The sequence below is a fragment of the Ranitomeya imitator genome, chromosome 5 (assembly GCF_032444005.1).
Source record: "Ranitomeya imitator isolate aRanImi1 chromosome 5, aRanImi1.pri, whole genome shotgun sequence".
NCBI classification, from domain to species: domain Eukaryota; kingdom Metazoa; phylum Chordata; class Amphibia; order Anura; family Dendrobatidae; genus Ranitomeya; species Ranitomeya imitator.
This window is the reverse complement of record NC_091286.1, coordinates 515,683,723-515,703,331: the sequence shown is the minus strand read 5'-3', so window position 1 is coordinate 515,703,331 and position 19,609 is coordinate 515,683,723. Positions and strand designations below refer to the sequence as shown.

The 19,609-nt window shown below is 46.8% G+C and overlaps 1 protein-coding gene across 1 annotated transcript in view; it reads left to right on the top strand.

Moving 5' to 3' along the window:
* LOC138638297 (mediator of RNA polymerase II transcription subunit 12-like protein) overlaps positions 1-19,609 on the top strand; it is a 268,574-nt gene that overhangs the window by 156,850 nt on the left and 92,115 nt on the right. The window contains exon 11 of the mRNA XM_069727500.1: positions 6,947-7,083. Coding sequence (XP_069583601.1) covers positions 6,947-7,083 — 137 coding nt within the window. The remainder of the gene's footprint in view (positions 1-6,946; positions 7,084-19,609) is intronic.

Genomic DNA, 19,609 nt, shown 5'->3' with positions numbered 1-19,609 from the left:
AAATAGCGCAAGGGAACGATAACCATTGCCAAAAAGTACGAAAAACAGGCTAGTGTGGACGGGCACGTGAAACCCCCACATCAGATGTATAGATGCTGTGCATGATGGAACTAATATCACAGTAGTCAGATGTAAAAAGTAGATAATATATTACTTATATGTATACATCAAGTGAATCAGACTACAACCGGGAATCCTTATGCTAATGATACAGAGATATACCAAAATTGGCAACAGCATATTACACACATGAGGATCTACAGGAAAATTCCCCCATAATCCCAGTAAGCACAACCATTTGCACAGAGATTACATACCACAGCACTGTGATGTGAGGGTGTAACGGTGCCGTCCACACACCCCTCAAGGAATCTCAAGGGGGCCTGAAAATTTTGCCAGTATGGGGTCCTCAAATTCTTGGTGGCAGCCCTGAGCACAATGCTTTGGAGGTTGCCACTCCCCTCAAACGCACAATGCTGAATATGGGCTGTTGTGAATTCTGTGGCTGAATTCACTCCTGTGGTCACAAGTGGTACTGCAGCTTCTGAGCTTCCTCCCTCAGGTGTTCTGGTGAGCTCGTTAACTGCTTCATTACTTAACTCCGCCTGATGCTGCTATCCTTGCTCCTTGTCAATGTTTCAGTGTTGGATCTGAGCTTCTCCTGATTGTTCCTGTGACCTGCTGCTCTGTATAGCTAAGTGCTTTTTGCTTTTTTGTTGTTTTTTTTCTGTCCAGCTTGTCTTTTGTTTTGCTGGAAGCTCTGAGACGCAAAGGGTGTACCGCCGTGCCGTTAGTTTGGCACGGTGGGTTTTTTTTGCCCCCTTTGCGTGGTTTTGCTTTAGGGTTTTTTGTAGACTGCAAAGTTCGCTTTACTGTCCTCACTCTGTCCTAGAATATCGGGCCCCACTTTGCTGAATCTATTTCATCCCTACGTTTTGTCTTTTCATCTTACTCACAGTCATTATATGTGGGGGGCTGCCTTTTCCTTTGGGGAATTTCTCTGGGGCAAGTCAGGCCTATTTTTCTATCTTCAGGCTAGCTAGTTTCTTAGGCTGTGCCGAGTTGCCTAGGTAGTTGTTAGGCGCAATCCACAGCCGCTTTTAGTTGTGTTTAGGATAGGATCAGGTGTGCAGTCTACAGAGTTTCCACGTCTCAGAGCTCATTCTTGTATTTTTGGGTATTTGTCAGATCACTGTGTGCGCTCTGATCGCTAAGCACACTGTGTTTCTGGATTGCCTTCATAACACCTGTCATTAGCAAACATAACAGTACAAGGAGCCCAACTAATGATTCTCAATAGAGGGAAAGAAAAAGTTCTGACATCATTTTTTTTTTTTTTTCTGCTCTGTGTTCACTTTTTTTTTTTTCCCCTAGACATTTGGGTGATTCTGGACACAGGTGTGGACATGGATATTCAGGGTCTGTGCTCTTCAATGGATAATCTCGTTATAAATGTACAAAAAATTCAAGATACTATTGATCAGAAATCTATGTTAGAACCAAGAATTCCTATTCCTGATTTGTTTTTTGGAGATAGAACTAAGTTTCTAAGTTTCAAAAATAATTGTAAGCTATTTCTGGCCTTGAAACCTCATTCTTCTGGTAATCCTATTCAACAGGTTTTGATTATTATTTCTTTTTTGCGCGGCGACCCTCAAGACTGGGCATTTTCTCTTGCGCCAGGAGACCCTGCATTGAGTAGTGTCGATGCGTTTTTCCTGGCGCTCGGATTGCTGTACGATGAGCCTAATTCAGTGGATCAGGCTGAGAAAAATTTGCTGGCTTTGTGCCAGGGTCAGGATGATATAGAAGTATATTGTCAGAAATTTAGGAAATGGTCAGTACTCACTCGGTGGAATGAATCTGCGCTGGCAGCTTTGTTCAGAAAGGGTCTCTCTGAGGCTCTTAAGGATGTCATGGTGGGATTTCCTATGCCTGCTGGTTTGAATGAGTCTTTGTCTTTGGCTATTCAGATCGGTCGACGCTTGCGCGAGCGTAAATCTGTGCACCATTTGGCGGTACTGCCTGAGGTTAAACCTGAGCCTATGCAGTGCGATAGGACTATGACTAGAGTTGAACGGCAGGAATACAGACGTCTGAATGGTCTGTGTTTCTACTGTGGTGATTCCACTCATGCTATTTCAGATTGTCCTAAGCGCACTAAGCGGTCCGCTAGGTCTGCCGTCATTGGTACTGTACAGTCCAAATTCCTTCTGTCCATTACCTTGATATGCTCTTTGTCGTCGTTTTCTGTCATGGCGTTTGTGGATTCGGGCGCTGCCCTGAATCTGATGGATTTGGATTATGCTAAACGTTGTGGGTTTTTCTTGGAGCCTTTGCGGTGTCCTATTCCATTGAGAGGAATTGATACTACACCTTTGGCCAAGAATAAACCTCAATACTGGGCCCAGCTGACCATGTGCATGGCTCCTGCACATCAGGAAGTTATTCGCTTTCTGGTGTTGCATAATCTGCATGATGTGGTCGTGTTGGGGTTGCCATGGCTACAAACCCATAATCCAGTATTGGATTGGAATTCCATGTCGGTATCCAGCTGGGGTTGTCAGGGGGTACATGGTGATGTTCCATTTTTGTCGATTTCGTCATCCACCCCTTCTGAGGTCCCAGAGTTCTTGTCTGATTATCAGGATGTATTTGAAGAGCCCAAGTCCGATGCTCTACCTCCGCATAGGGATTGTGATTGTGCTATCAATTTGATTCCTGGTAGTAAATTCCCTAAAGGTCGATTATTTAATTTATCCGTGCCCGAACACGCCGCTATGCGCAGTTATGTGAAGGAATCCCTGGAGAAGGGACATATTCGCCCATCGTCATCACCACTGGGAGCAGGGTTCTTCTTTGTAGCCAAGAAGGATGGTTCGCTGAGACCGTGTATTGATTACCGCCTTCTTAATAAGATCACTGTTAAATTTCAGTATCCCTTGCCATTGTTATCTGACTTGTTTGCTCGGATTAAGGGGGCTAGTTGGTTCACTAAGATAGATCTTCGTGGTGCGTATAATCTGGTGAGAATCAGGCAAGGAGATGAATGGAAAACTGCATTCAATACGCCCGAGGGTCATTTTGAGTATCTAGTGATGCCGTTCGGACTTGCCAATGCTCCATCTGTGTTTCAGTCTTTTATGCATGACATCTTCCGTGAGTATCTGGATAAATTCCTGATTGTTTACTTGGATGACATTTTGATCTTCTCAGATGATTGGGAGTCTCATGTGAAGCAGGTCAGAATGGTTTTTCAGGTCCTGCGTGCTAACTCTTTGTTTGTGAAGGGATCAAAGTGTCTCTTCGGTGTGCAGAAAGTTTCATTTTTGGGGTTCATCTTTACCCCTTCTACTATCGAGATGGATCCAGTTAAGGTCCAAGCCATCCAGGATTGGATTCAGCCGACATCTCTGAAAAGTCTGCAAAAGTTCCTGGGCTTTGCTAATTTTTATCGTCGCTTCATCTGTAATTTTTCTAGCATTGCCAAACCATCGACCGATTTGACCAAGAAGGGTGCTGATTTGGTTAATTGGTCTTCTGCTGCTGTGGAAGCTTTTCAGGAGTTGAAGCGTCGTTTTTGTTCTGCCCCTGTGTTGTGTCAGCCAGATGTTTCTCTTCCGTTCCAGGTCGAGGTTGATGCTTCTGAGATTGGAGCAGGGGCGGTTTTGTCACAGAGAGGTTCTGATTGCTCAGTGATGAAACCATGTGCTTTCTTTTCCAGGAAGTTTTCGCCCGCTGAGCGTAATTATGATGTGGGCAATCGAGAGTTGCTGGCCATGAAGTGGGCATTCGAGGAGTGGCGTCATTGGCTTGAAGGAGCTAAGCATCGCGTGGTGGTATTGACTGATCATAAGAACTTGACTTATCTCGAGTCTGCCAAGCGCTTGAATCCTAGACAGGCCCGTTGGTCGTTATTTTTTGCCCGCTTCGACTTTGTGATTTCGTACCTTCCGGGCTCTAAAAATGTGAAGGCGGATGCTCTGTCTAGGAGTTTTGTGCCCGACTCTCCGGGTTTATCTGAGCCAGCGGGTATCCTCAAGGAAGGAGTCATTGTGTCTGCCATCTCCCCTGATTTGCGGCGGGTGCTGCAAAAATTTCAGGCGAATAAACCTGATCGTTGTCCAGCAGAGAAACTGTTCGTCCCTGATAGGTGGACTAATAAACTTATCTCTGAACTTCATTGTTCGGTGTTGGCTGGTCATCCTGGAATCTTTGGTACCAGAGAGTTAGTGGCTAGATCCTTCTGGTGGCCATCTCTGTCACGGGATGTACGTACTTTTGTGCAGTCCTGTGGGATTTGTGCTAGGGCTAAGCCCTGCTGTTCTCGTGCCAGTGGGTTGCTTTTGCCCTTGCCGGTCCCAAAGAGGCCTTGGACACATATTTCGATGGATTTCATTTCTGACCTTCCCGTTTCTCAAAAGATGTCAGTCATTTGGGTGGTCTGTGATCGCTTTTCTAAAATGGTCCATCTGGTGCCCTTGGCTAAATTGCCTTCCTCCTCTGATTTGGTACCTTTGATCTTTCAGCATGTGGTTCGGTTGCATGGCATTCCTGAGAATATTGTTTCTGACAGAGGTTCCCAGTTTGTTTCAAGGTTTTGGCGAGCCTTTTGTGGTAGGATGGGCATTGACCTATCCTTTTCCTCGGCTTTCCATCCTCAGACTAATGGCCAGACCGAACGAACCAATCAGACCTTGGAAACATATCTGAGATGTTTTGTTTCTGCAGACCAGGATGATTGGGTGTCCTTTTTGCCGTTGGCTGAGTTCGCCCTTAATAATCGGGCCAGCTCGGCTACCTTGGTTTCTCCATTTTTTTGCAATTCTGGGTTCCATCCTCGTTTCTCTTCAGGACAGGTTGAGTCTTCGGACTGTCCTGGTGTGGATTCTGTGGTGGATAGGTTGCAGCAGATCTGGACTCAGGTAGTGGACAATTTGATCTTGTCCCAGGAGAAAGCTCAACTTTTCGCTAATCGCAGACGCCGTGTGGGTCCCCGACTTCGTGTTGGGGATCTGGTTTGGTTATCTTCTCGTCATATTCCTATGAAGGTTTCCTCTCCTAAATTTAAACCTCGTTTTATTGGTCTGTATAGGATTTCTGAGGTTCTCAATCCTGTGTCTTTTCGTTTGACCCTCCCAGACTCCTTTTCCATACATAATGTATTCCATAGGTCGTTGTTGCGGAGATACGTGGCACCTATGGTTCCATCTGTTGAGCCTCCTGCCCCGGTTTTGGTGGAGGGGGAATTGGAGTATGTTGTGGAGAAGATTTTGGATTCTCGTGTTTCTAGACGGAAACTCCAGTATCTGGTTAAATGGAAGGGTTATGCTCAGGAAGATAATTCCTGGGTTTTTGCCTCTGATGTTCATGCTTCCGATCTTGTTCGTGCCTTTCATGTGGCTCATCCTGGTCGGCCTGGGGGCTCTGGTGAGGGTTCGGTGACCCCTCCTCAAGGGGGGGGGTACTGTTGTGAATTCTGTGGCTGAATTCACTCCTGTGGTCACAAGTGGTACTGCAGCTTCTGAGCTTCCTCCCTCAGGTGTTCTGGTGAGCTCGTTAACTGCTTCATTACTTAACTCCGCCTGATGCTGCTATCCTTGCTCCTTGTCAATGTTTCAGTGTTGGATCTGAGCTTCTCCTGATTGTTCCTGTGACCTGCTGCTCTGTATAGCTAAGTGCTTTTTGCTTTTTTGTTGCTTTTTTTCTGTCCAGCTTGTCTTTTGTTTTGCTGGAAGCTCTGAGACGCAAAGGGTGTACCGCCGTGCCGTTAGTTCGGCACGGTGGGTTTTTTTTGCCCCCTTTGCGTGGTTTTGCTTTAGGGTTTTTTGTAGACTGCAAAGTTCACTTTACTGTCCTCGCTCTGTCCTAGAATATCGGGCCCCACTTTGCTGAATCTATTTCATCCCTACGTTTTGTCTTTTCATCTTACTCACAGTCATTATATGTGGGGGGCTGCCTTTTCCTTTGGGGAATTTCTCTGGGGCAAGTCAGGCCTATTTTTCTATCTTCAGGCTAGCTAGTTTCTTAGGCTGTGCCGAGTTGCCTAGGTAGTTGTTAGGCGCAATCCACAGCCGCTTTTAGTTGTGTTTAGGATAGGATCAGGTGTGCAGTCTACAGAGTTTCCACGTCTCAGAGCTCGTTCTTGTATTTTTGGGTATTTGTCAGATCACTGTGTGCGCTCTGATCGCTAAGCACACTGTGTTTCTGGATTGCCTTCATAACACCTGTCATTAGCAAACATAACAATGGGCAGCATTTCTTTTAGTTCATTTGAGGCCTAGGCAGAGACAGAGGTGAGTCATTTATATTGGGAACATCTAACATAGGTTGATGTGTTGGCAGATGGATTCATGTATTTTGATCAAGTGTGTACAAGAGTTTTACATTTTTATGTGTGCACCAATAGAGGCATTCATGTATACAATGTTTGCAAAGTGCTGTTGAAATTAATGTAGTGGCCAAATGGAAACTATAGCATTGGTGGAGACATTACTGGACCCTGGGGGGGGGGAAGTAAAGCTCAGTTAATTTTCATAGAATTAACTGTGCTTGTAGACAGAAGATCTCTGAAAGACAAAAAGTTCCTTGTGTCAAGTTTTAAAGTTAGAATCATAAAATCATAGAATGTTAGAGTTGAAATGGACAAACAGGGTCATCGTGTTCAACCCCCTGCTCAATGCAGGATTCAATAAACCATCTCAGACAGACGTCTGTCCAGCCTCTGTTTGAAGATGACCATTGATGGACTGATGGAGAACTCGCCACCTCTCATGGCAGCCTGTTCCACTCATTTATCATCCTCACTGTCAAAAACTTATCACCTGCTATCATAATCCTCTCAGTCAGAAAGTATTCTATAGTTAGATAATAACTTTAAAACTTGGTGCAACCCCTTTAAGGCTCGAGGCTGTGGATAGCTGATGTATTCCTTGTTCTATTTCAGGTGTTACTATTAGCAGAGTTTTGCACACTTTGGAGGTTTTAGATCGGCATTGTTTTGACAGACTGGATTCCAGTAACTCTTTGGATACTTTGTACTACAAGATCTTTTGCACAAATCAAAATAAGGACAGCCAGCAGGTAATGTAACATCTGAAAATGAGGTTTTCCAAATCTAAAAAAAAGTTGTGCCAAAGCTTTACAGGTAAATTAAGAAACTATAAGGGTATGTTCACACGTTCAGGATTTCCATCCTTTTTTTTTCCTGACTGTTTTTTAAAAAACTGCAGCTCTTGGCAGAAAACGCAGGTCCTTTTTTTGGTCCTTTTTTGGTCCGTTTTTGATGCGTTTTTTGATGCGTTTTTTGATGCGTTTTTTTGATGCAGTTTTCTAGCCAGAGTCTGTGTGTTTTCTAGGAATTTTTTTAGGGTTAAAATGGCTGAAAATACCCTAACCCTACCCCTAACCCTAACCCTACCCCTAACCCTAACCCTACCCCTAACCCTACCCCTAACCCTAACCCTACCCCTAACCCTACCCCTAACCCTACCCCTAACCCTAACCCTACCCCTAACCCTACCCCTAACCCTAACCCTACCCCTAACCCTACCCCTAACCCTACCCCTAACCCTAACCCTAACCCTATCCCTAACCCTACCCCTACCCCTATTCTAACCTTAGTGAAAGAAAAAAAAAAAAAAATTCTTTATTTTTTTTATTGTCCCTACCTATGGGGGTGACAAAGGGGGGGGGGTGTCATTTACTATTTTTTTATTTTGATCACTGAGATAGGTTATATCTCAGTGATCAAAATGCACTTTGGAACGAATCTGCCGGCCGGCAGATTCGGCGGGCGCACTGCGCATGCGCCCGCCATATCTGCCGGCCGGCAGATTCGGCGGGCGCACTGCGCATGCGCCCGCCATTTTGCAAGATGGCGGCGCCCAGGGAGAAGACGGCCGGACGGACACCGGGACGCCGGGTGAGTATAAGGGGGGGAGATTAGGGCACGGGGGGGGCATCAGAGCACTGGGGGGGGCATCGGAGCACTGGGGGGGGGGCATCGGAGCACGGGGGGGCGGGATCGGAGCACGGGGGGGGCAGCCACACTCCGCCCACGCACTTCCGCCCGCTCCCCGCACTTCCTGCTGCAGCGGTTCTGCACATCAAACCGCAGTAAAACCCGCAGATATATTTTTGATCTGCGGGTTTTACTGCGGTTTGGACCTCACAATGGAGGTCTATGGGTGCAGAACCGCTGCGGCTCCGGAAAAAGAATTGACATGCTCCTTCTTTTTTCCGGGAGCTATTCAGCGCGTCTTTTTTTTTACAATTTCCGGACCATGTGCACAGTGTGTCCTGTTTTCCATAGGGTACAGTGTACTGTACCCTGCATGGAAAACAGCCGCGGAACCGCAGCGGCAAAACCGCCGCGGTTCCGCGGTAAAAAACGCACTGTGTGAACATGGCCTAATAAACCTTGTTTACATTTTATGTAACTTTTAAAGGGTTGTCTGGCCTTAGGCTATAATTCTCCACTAAATCTATGACTGCAGACTTGTGAATCCTTATAAAGCGTGCCTTTCATGCTTTGAGGAATATCCATTGCTGGTACAGGTGGTTATATAACTTCATGTATACAATTTGCAAACTTCTAGCCACTTTCGAACTAGTCATATCTGGCCTTATGCAATACACTTGCAGTGAGTGAGGCGGCACATGTCTAATCGACCTGTGACCTCATGTATGCAAATCGCATGCTTGCGGTCATGCATCGCTATTCCTTGTGCCAGCATTGGGAAATGCTCACAGTTCACACGCTGCGCATGCTGGGAGAATTCACTTATAGCCTAAGACCAGATAACCCCTGTAAATGTAAATTAATAACGTTAAAGGTACCGTCACACATAACGATATTGTTAACGATATCGTTGCTTTTTGTGACGTAGCAACGATATCGTTAATGAAATCGTTATGTGTGACAGCGAACAACGATCAGGCCCCTGCTGGGAGATCGTTGGTCGCTGAATAAAGTCCAGAACTTTATTTCGTCGCTGGACTCCTGCTGACATCGCTGGATCGGCGTGTGTGACACCGATCCAGCGATGTCTTCACTGGTAACCAGGGTAAACATCGGGTTACTAAGCGCAGGGCCGCGCTTAGTAACCCGATGTTTACCCTGGTTACCAGCGTAAAAGTAAAAAAAAACAAACAGTACATACTTACCTACCGCTGTCTGTCCCCGGCGCTGTGCTCTGCACTCCTCCTGTACTGGCTGTGAGCGTCGGTCAGCCGGAAAGCAGAGCGGTGACGTCACCGCTCTGCTTTCCGGCCGCTGTGCTCACAGACAGTACAGGAGGAGTGCAGAGCACAGCGCTGGAGGACAGACAGCGTTAGGTAAGTATGTACTGTTTGTTTTTTTTTACTTTTACGCTGGTAACCAGGGTAAACATCGGGTTACTAAGCGCGGCCCTGCGCTTAGTTACCCGATGTTTACCCTGGTTACCGGCATCGTTGGTCGCTGGAGAGCGGTCTGTGTGACAGCTCTCCAGCGACCAAACAGTGACGCTGCAGCGATCCGGATCGTTGTCGGTATCGCTGCAGCGTCGCTTAATGTGAAGGGGCCTTAAGGCTGTTTGTATTGCAGCCTCGTTCTTTACTGTGTTTAACCCCTTAAGCCCCGAGGGTCGTTTGCACGTTAATGACCGTGCCAAATTTTACAATTCTGACCACTGTCCCTTTATGAGGTTATAACTCTAAAACGCTTCAACGTACCCTGGTGATTCTGACATTCTTTTCTCGAGACATATTGTGCTTCATGATAGTGGTCACATTTCTTTGATATTACCTGCGTTTATTTGTGAAAAAAATGAAAATTTGGCAAAAATTTTGAAAATTGCGCAATTTTCCAACTTTGAATTTTTATGCAATTAAATCACAGAGATATGTCACACAAAATACTTAATAAGTAACATTTCCCACATGTCTACTTTACATCAGCACAATTTTGGAAACAAATTTTTTTTTTTTTTTTTTTTTTTAGGGAGTTATAAGGGTTAAAAGTTGACCAGCAATTTCTCATTTTTACAACACCATTTTTTTTAGGGACCACATCGCATTTGAAGTCATTTTAGGGGTCTATATGATAGAAAATACCCAAGTGTGACACCGTTCTAAAAACTGCACCCCTCAAGGTGCTCAAAACCACATTCAAGAAGTTTATTAATCCTTCTGCTGCTTCACAGGAATTTTTGGAATGTTTAAAAAAAATAACATTTAATTTTGTTTCACAAAAAATGTATTTCAGCTCCAAATTGTTTTATTTTACCAAGGGTAACAGGAGAAAATGGACCCCAAAAGTTGTTGTACAATTTGTCCTGAGTACCGCGATACCCCATATGTGGGGGTAAACCACTGTTTGGGCGCATGGCAGAGCTCGGAAGGGAAGGGGGCGCCATTTGACTTTTCAATGCAAAATTGGCTGAAATTGAGATGGGACGCCATGTTGCGTTTGGAGAGCCCCTGATGTGTCTAAATATTGAAACCCCCCACAAGTGACACCATTTTGGAAAGTAGACCCCCCTAAGGACCTTATCTAGAGGTGTGGTGAGCACTTTAACCCACCAAGTGCTTCACAGAAGTTTATAATTTAAATATATATCACAGTGCACCCGTAATTAAAAAATCAGTTATCACAGTCTAAAAAAGACAATAATACATATAAAAAAAATAAAATCAAGAACCACCAGGGTGTGCTGTGCAAAGCTGCAGTGAAAACCCACTGTGAAAGGGAAGATGAAAAATCAACGCAATACCACACAGATCAAAGTACCGAAAAATTACACAGAGGCATAGGATAAGTAAAATATGGCTTTATTGATAGAATGCCTATGATTACACAAGAATCAAAAAAAAGAATTTTTTATATTTTAAAAACATAACTAAATAGTAAATAATGACGCGCAGTAACAAGATATAGAAAGCTGTATATATATATATATATCTTTACAGCAATAACACCACCAAAAAATACCAGGATTATATTCAAGATAGGCTGTACAAGAAAATTTTTGGGATAAAAAAGTGTGAAAAAGCAAAACCAATTTCTTGTATATATACAAAAACAACAGTGTGCAATATTGCAAATAAAGTGACCAAGTGCAAAAACTAGCCAAGTGACATTTTTTTTATATATATAAATAATTAATTAAAATGACTCACACCTATAGTGCTATTGCACAACTATATCCATGCCATAAAAAAATATATGTGACCAAATCCTTGTCAGACACTGGTACATCACTATTTTCTCTGTGGCAGTTTTTCTTACTGATGCACCTTTTTGTATAATTGTCTTGTATAAGACAACCAAGGTCAGCTATACGCTGTCCTTTTAGCATTTTGGTCACATATATATTTTTTATGGCATGGATATAGTTGTGCAATAGCACTATAGGTGTGAGTCATTTTAATTGATTATTTATATAAAAAAAAATTTCACTTGGCTAGTCTTTGGACTTGGTCACTTTATTTGCAATATTGCACACTGTTGTTTTTGTATATATACAAGAAATTGGTTTTGCTTTTTCACACTTTTTTATCCCAAAAATTTTCTTGTACAGCCTATCTTGAATATAATCCTGGTATTTTTTGGTGGTGTTATTGCTGTAAAGATATATATATATATATATATACAGCTTTCTATATCTTGTTACTGCGCGTCATTATTTACGATTTAGTTATGTTTTTAAAATATAAAAAATTATTTTTTTGATTCTTGTGTAATCATATGCATTCTATCAATAAAGTCATATTTTACTTATCCTATGCCTCTGTGTAATTTTTCGGTACTTTGATCTGTGTGGTATTGCGTTGGTTTTTCAGAAGTTTATAATGTAGAGCCGTAAAAATAAAATATAATATTTTTTTCACAAAAATGAATTTTCACCCCAATATTTTATTTTCTCAAGGGTACCAGAAATAAATTGTACCCCAAAAGTTGTTGTGCAATTTGTCCTGAGTACGCCGATACCCCATATGTGGGGGTAAACCACTGTCTAGTCACATAGCAGAGCTCGGAAGGGAAGGAGCACCGTTTGACTTTTCAATGCAAATTTGGCTGGAATTAAGATGGGACGTCATGTTGCATTTGCAGAGCCCCTGATGTGCCTAAACATTGAAACCCCCCACAAGTGACACCATTTTGGAAAGTAGACCCTCTAAGGATCTTATGTAGATGTGTTGTGAGTAGTGTTGAGCATTCCGATACCGCAAGTATCGGGTATCGGCCGATACTTGCGGTATCGGAATTCCGATACCGAGATCCGATATTTTTGTGATATCGGGTATCGGTATCGGAAGTGTAAAATAAAGAATTAAAATAAAAAATATTGTTATATTCACCTCTCCGGCGGCCCCTGGACATCAGCGGGAGGATCCGGCGTCCGGCACGGCTTCTTTCTTCAAAATGCGCGCCTTCAGGACCTGTGGAATGACGTCCCGGCTTCTGATTGGTCGCGTGCCGCCCATGTGACCGCCACGCGACCAATCAGAAGCCGCGACGTCATTCCTCAGGTCCTAGAAGGCGCTCATTCTAGGACTTTAGCTGAGGAATGACGTCGCGGCTTCTGATTGGTCGCGTGGCGGTCACATGGGCGGCACGCGACCAATCAGAAGCCGGGACGTCATTCCACAGGTCCTGAAGGCGCGCATTTTGAAGAAAGAAGCCGTGCCGGACGCCGGATCCTCCCGCTGATGTCCAGGGGCCGCCGGAGAGGTGAATATAACAATATTTTTTATTTTAATTCTTTATTTTACACTTTAATATGGATCCCAGGGCCTGAAGGAGAGTTTCCTCTCCTTCAGACCCTGGGATCCATGAGGATACATTCCGATACTTGATGTCCCATTGACTTGTATTGGTATCGGATATCGGTATCGGCGATATCCGATATTTTTCGGGTATCGGCCGATACTATCCGATACCGATACTTTCAAGTATCGGACGGTATCGCTCAACACTAGTTGTGAGAGCTTTGAACCCCCAAGTGTTTCACTACAGTTTATGATGCAGAAAAATAATTTTTTAGCCCCAGTGTTGGGTCTCGAGTTCCCACTTCTGCACACGGGGAATCTCGGGCCGTCTCCGCTGCGGTCTCCCATTCCTATCCAGCCACAGTGGAGTCTGCTCAGCAGGGGCGTCGGTCCCAGCGTCTTGCTCGGTCTCGCTCTGTACAGAGAGTTACTGCTGCTTCTTCAGCTCCTGCCATTAAAGTCAGTGCTGGTCAGCAGCGAGCGGACTTCTCTGGGACTAAGTCCTTATTTGCGCACACTGAGCATGCCCAGGGCAAGATCTCCCGTTGGAGATCGAGGGACATGTGCTCTGGCTCTGCAGCGCATTCCATTGGTCCTCTTGGCAGGTCTTGGAAGGGCAAAATTTCTGTGGCCACTTCCTGTCCTGCAACTATATAAACTGTGCATGACCGCACGGCCATGCGCTAGTGTACAATTATTATGTGTGTGTGTAGATGGATGTATGTCGATGGATGAAAGCTCCTAAGTATCCCTCCCTAGAGTTGTTGATTGCTCGCGGATGATGGTAGCTCTCTAGCGCCCGACTGTCCATCTGTATGTTACACACATCACAGCGTCCTATAGCTGTGCCTGCCAGTACGGCGCCGTGCGCTTGCCTTGCGCTTTCCATACCCAAGCCTGGGTGGTTAGTGGCGTCCGTCAGTGCGGCATCGCACGCACTCTTGTGCTCATATATTACTAATAAGGTTCATTACACACCCAGTTGCGGTGTTGTGCCAGCAAGGGTCTAATCGGACTTCAATCCCTTTCGGGGTTAAGTTCGCTGACTACTTGCTCGCGCTCTATGTGCGGTACCGCGGTCCTGTGACTTAACAGGATCGCTTTCTTCACGTTGGGTGAGGATTAACCCACGTGTTTATACTTTTAAGTACCGCCATATAGTCTGTCATTCACTAGCAGCGGGTTTCGCCTGCACGGTGGACCCCGGACTGCGAACGCATCTATATCATCTTACTTGGTGCGTTCCGCCAGTCCTAACATTACACTAGCGCCAGGGTCTGGCTAGTGATCACAGACAAACAGCAATCCTTCCGGTATATCCAGCAGCTGGAGGGTAGGTTGGCGGCTCTCGAGAGCGCAACCTCAGCTGTGGATCTCATCGCAGTTGCTGTACAGGCTGCCAGCGTGGCTGCAGCAACTTTGTCCATTTCCACCCCTGTTCCGACATTTTCTCGCCTCCCGCTGCCAGAAAAATTTTCTGGTGATAGCAAATTTTGTAGGGGATTTGTGAGTCAGTGCTCTATTCATCTTGAGCTCCTGGCTGCACGCTTCCCCACAGAGCGGGCTAAGGTGGGATTTATTGTATCTCTATTGTCGGACAGGGCGTTGGAATGGGCTACGCCGCTGTGGGAGCGTGGCGATCATGTGGTGCAGAGTGCTCCGCTGTTTTTGAACACTCTGAAACAGGTCTTTTTAGGACCTCAAGTCACCCATGATACTGCGCTCCAACTGCTGGCATTAACTCAGGGTGAGTCCTTGGTCAGTCATTTTGCCGTCCAATTCCGCACTTTAGCATCTGAGCTGGAATGGTCGGATAAAGCTCTTATCCCCATATTTTGGAGGGGCTTGGCTGACCACGTAAAGGACGCTCTGGCCACTAGGGAGATTCCTACCACACTGGAGGAGTTAATTACAGTCTCCACTCGAATTGATCTCTGTTTTAACGAGCGGAGGTTAGAGCGAGCCCAGTGTAGGCAGAGGTTTCGGCTGGCTCCTACTTTCGCCAAACCTCTGGAATCTCCGGTCCTGGTTCCTGAGTCACATGAGGCCAGTGAAGTGTCACAAGCGGGATCTAAGTCCCGGACCGCTTGTGCACTCAGGGTCTGTCATATTTGCCAGCAGTCAGGACATCTAGCCACCAGATGTCCACAGCGGTCGAGGAAACGTCAGCGTCTAGTGGTCATAGGTGGAGGTACACTAGACACAGCGACATTTGCCTCTAAATTGTCCTTTAAGGGGACAATTACTATAGGCTCATTCTCCCACTCGGTAGAGCTCTGCGTGGATTCTGGGGCGGAGGGCAATTTTATGTCTTCTGCCTTCGCCCAACGTCACGCAATACCCCTGGTTATGCTAGCTCAACCTGTAACGGTACGAGTGGTGAATGGGTCGACACTGCCCTCACAGATAACACACCAGACCATCCCTTTTACTCTGTCCATGTCGCGATCTCATCAGGAGATTATTTCTCTGCTCGTCATTCCAGAGGGAATTGATGAGGTCCTGTTGGGAATACCTTGGTTACGGTACCACTCTCCTCATATCGAGTGGTCCTCAGGCAGAATTCTGGGATGGGGTGAATCTTGTGGGGGTAGGTGTCAGAGAGACTGCGTTCAGGTTGCTACAACAGAGGTACCCGCAGATCTATCCTCTCTCCCCAAGCAGTATTGGTCTTATGCAGACGTGTTCTCCAAAAAGGCGGCGGAGACCCTTCCGCCCCATCGCCCCTATGACTGTCCTATTGACCTCTTGCCTGGTGCTGAGCCTCCCCGGGGTAGAGTCTATCCGCTATCTCTCCCAGAGACGGAGGCAATGTCACAGTACATCCAGGAAAATCTGGCAAGAGGATTCATCAGGAAGTCAGTGTCACCTGCTGGGGCAGGTTTCTTCTTCGTGCAGAAGAAGAATGGGGAACTACGTCCATGCATAGACTACAGGGGTCTTAACGCTATCACCGTTAAGAATAAGTACCCTTTGCCTCTGATATCCGAGCTATTCGATAGGCTTCGGGGAGCAAGGGTATTTACTAAATTAGATCTGCGGGGTGCTTACAACCTGATTCGCATCCGTGAGGGGGACGAATGGAAGACAGCGTTTAACACCAGGAATGGGCACTATGAATATCTGGTGATGCCCTTCGGGCTCTGTAATGCCCCAGCCGTTTTCCAAGACTTTGTGAACGATATCTTCCGGGATATGCGTTCCACCTCGGTCGTAGTCTATCTGGATGATATTCTCATCCACTCTCCAGATATTGACTCCCACCGGAGAGATGTTAGCAAAGTCTTCGACCTCCTACGGGCAAACTCCCTCTATGCCAAGTTGGAGAAGTGTATGTTTGAGCAGGAGTCCTTACCTTTCCTAGGCTACATCATCTCAGCCCAGGGATTGGCTATGGATCCTGCCAAACTACAGGCTGTGATGGACTGGCAGGAACCCCATTCTCTTAAAGCGGTGCAGCGCTTTATGGGATTCATCAATTATTATCGCCAGTTCATCCCGCACTTCTCAACTTTGGTAGCTCCCTTGGTTGCCCTCACCAAAAAGGGGGCGAATCCCAAATTGTGGTCTGAGGAGGTCTCCAAGGCCTTTATCTCTATAAAGTAACACTTCGCTAGCGCTCCCATTCTACATCGCCCCGATGTTGATAAGCCATTTATCATGGAGGTGGATGCCTCTTCTGTTGGTGCTGAAGCAGTCCTCTTCCAAAAGGATGCTCAAGGTCGGAAGTATCCATGCTTCTTTTTCTCCAAGACCTTCGCACCAGCAGAGAGGAATTATTCCATCGGGGACAGGGAGTTGCTAGCCATGAAGTTGGCTTTCTCGGAGTGGAGACATCTCTTGGAGGGAGCACGTTTTCCCTTCCAAGTCTTCACAGACCATAAAAATTTGGTGTACCTGCAGACAGCTCAGCAGTTGAATTCTCGCCAGGCCAGATGGTCCTTGTTCTTCTCCCTGTTTCATTTCACCCTCCATTTCCTTTCTGGGGAGAAGAACATTCGGGCCGACGCTCTCTCTCGCTCCGTTGTGTCATCTGCGGAGGAGGAGGAGGAGCCTCGGCTTATTGTCCCCACCGAGAGCTTGAGAACTGTGGCTCCGGTTTCGCTGGAGTCTGTGCCCCCGGGCAAGACTTTTGTTCCATCCAGTTTGCGACCGGAGGTTCTTTCTTGGGCGCACTTGTCCAGGGTGGGTGGACATTTTGGTACTAGAAGGACATCTGAGTTACTGGCGAGGACATACTGGTGGCCGCATATGGCCCGTGATGTCGTGGAGTATGTTCGAGCGTGTGTCTCTTGCGCCAGGAACAAGACTCCTCGGCAACAGCCAGCTGGTTTGCTTTATCCTCTGCCCGTGGCGGACAGGCCCTGGGAGATGGTCGGGATGGACTTTGTGGTGGGCTTGCCCAAGTCTCGTAACTGCACCATTATCTGGGTGATCACCGACTATTTTTCCAAAATGGTGCATTTGGTGCCTCTTCCACGGTTACCATCTGCACGGGCGTTGGCTGTCTTGTTTATCAAGCATATCTTTCGCCTACACGGTATGCCAGACAAAATTGTTAGTGACCGGGGTCCCCAGTTTGCGTCTCGATTCTGGAGAGAGCTTTGTCGTCTACTCAGTATTGAGTTAAATCTCTCTTCGGCATATCATCCAGAGACGAATGGGTTGGTTGAAAGGGCCAACCAGACCTTGGTCACATATCTGCGACATTTTGTTTCTGCCAGGCAGGATGACTGGGCATCCTTGCTACCGTGGGCAGAGTTTGCACTTAACAATGCCGTAGCCGACTCCACTGGTCAGACTCCATTCCTCTTAAATTACGGCCAGCATCCGCGTGTTCCTGTGCCCATGCCTGTGTCTTCCGCTGACTCCAGGGTGGCAGACTGGGCTGTGGAGGCACGGGACATTTGGGATCGCACGCAGGATGCCATTCGGGCCTCCAAGGAGAGAATGAGGTCCTCCGCCGATGTTCATCGGCGCCCCGCTCCGACCTTTGCCCCTGGCGACTTGGTGTGGCTCTCCGCCCGTAACATCAGGCTGCGAGTTGAGTCCACTAAGTTTGCTCCTCGCTACTTGGGTCCCTTCAAGGTTCTCGAACAGGTTAATCCCGTGGTCTACCGTCTGGCTCTTCCTCCACGCTTGGGTATCACCGACACCTTTCACGTGTCCCTCTTGAAACCCGTATACATGTCCTGGTTTTCCGAGTCATCTGCCGGGACATCGTGTTCGTCTACGGACGATTATGAGGTGAACGCTATTTTGGGGTGCAAGGTGGTACGCGGCAAAAAGTTCTATTTGGTGGATTGGAAGGGTTATGGCCCAGAGGACAGGTCATGGGAACCTGCTGAAAACATTCGGGCCCCACAGCTCATTGCTGCCTTCGAACGTAGCGAGGCCCAAGGAGGGGGGGGGCCCTAGGAGGGGGGGTAATGTTAGGTCTCGAGTTCCCACTTCTGCACAGGGGGAATCTCGGGCCGTCTCCGCTGCGGTCTCCCATTCCTATCCAGCCACAGTGGAGTCTGCTCAGCAGGGGCGTCGGTCCCAGCGTCTTGCTCGGTCTCGCTCTGTACAGAGAGTTACTGCTGCTTCTTCAGCTCCTGCCATTAAAGTCAGTGCTGGTCAGCAGCGAGCGGACTTCTCTGGGACTAAGTCCTTATTTGCGCACACTGAGCATGCCCAGGGCAAGATCTCCCGTTGGAGATCGAGGGACATGTGCTCAGGCTCTGCAGCGCATTCCATTGGTCCTCTTGGCAGGTCTTGGAAGGGCAAAATTTCTGTGGCCACTTCCTGTCCTGCAACTATATAAACTGTGCATGACCGCACGGCCATGCGCTAGTGTACAATTATTATGTGTGTGTGTAGATGGATGTATGTCAATGGATGAAAGCTCCTAAGTATCCCTCCCTAGAGTTGTTGATTGCTCGCGGATGATGGTAGCTCTCTAGCGCCCGACTGTCCATCTGTATGTTACACACATCACAGCGTCCTATAGCTGTGCCTGCCAGTACGGCGCCGTGCGCTTGCCTTGCGCTTTCCATACCCAAGCCTGGGTGGTTAGTGGCGTCCGTCAGTGCGGCATCGCACGCACTCTTGTGCTCATATATTACTAATAAGGTTCATTACACACCCAGTTGCGGTGTTGTGCCAGCAAGGGTCTAATCGGACTTCAATCCCTTTCGGGGTTAAGTTCGCTGACTACTTGCTCGCGCTCTATGTGCGGTACCGCGGTCCTGTGACTTAACAGGATCGCTTTCTTCACGTTGGGTGAGGTTTAACCCACGTGTTTATACTTTTAAGTACCTCCATATAGTCTGTCATTCACTAGCAGCGGGTTTCGCCTGCACGGTGGACCCCGGACTGCGAACGCATCTATATCATCTTACTTGGTGCGTTCCGCCAGTCCTAACACCCAGTTTTGTATTTTCCTAAGGTTAACAAGAGACATTGGACCCCAAAAGTTGTTGTGCAATTTGTCATGAGTACGCTGATACCTCATATGTGGGGGGTAACCACCATTTGGGAGCATGGCAGAGCTCGGAAGGGAAGGAGCGCCATTTGGAATGCAGACTTAGATGGAATGGTCTGCAGGCATCACATTGCGTTTGCAGAGCCCCTAATGTACCTAAACAGTAGAAACCCCCCAGGTGACCCCATATTGGAAACTAGACCCCCCAATGAACTTATCTAGATGTGTTGTGAGATCTTTGAACCCCCAAGTGTTTCACTACAGATAATAGCGCAGAGCCATGAAAATAAAAAATCATTTTTTTCCACAAAAATTACCTTTAACACCCAGTTTTGTATTTTCCCAAGGGTAACAGGAGAAATTGGTCCCCAAAAGTTGTTGTGCAAT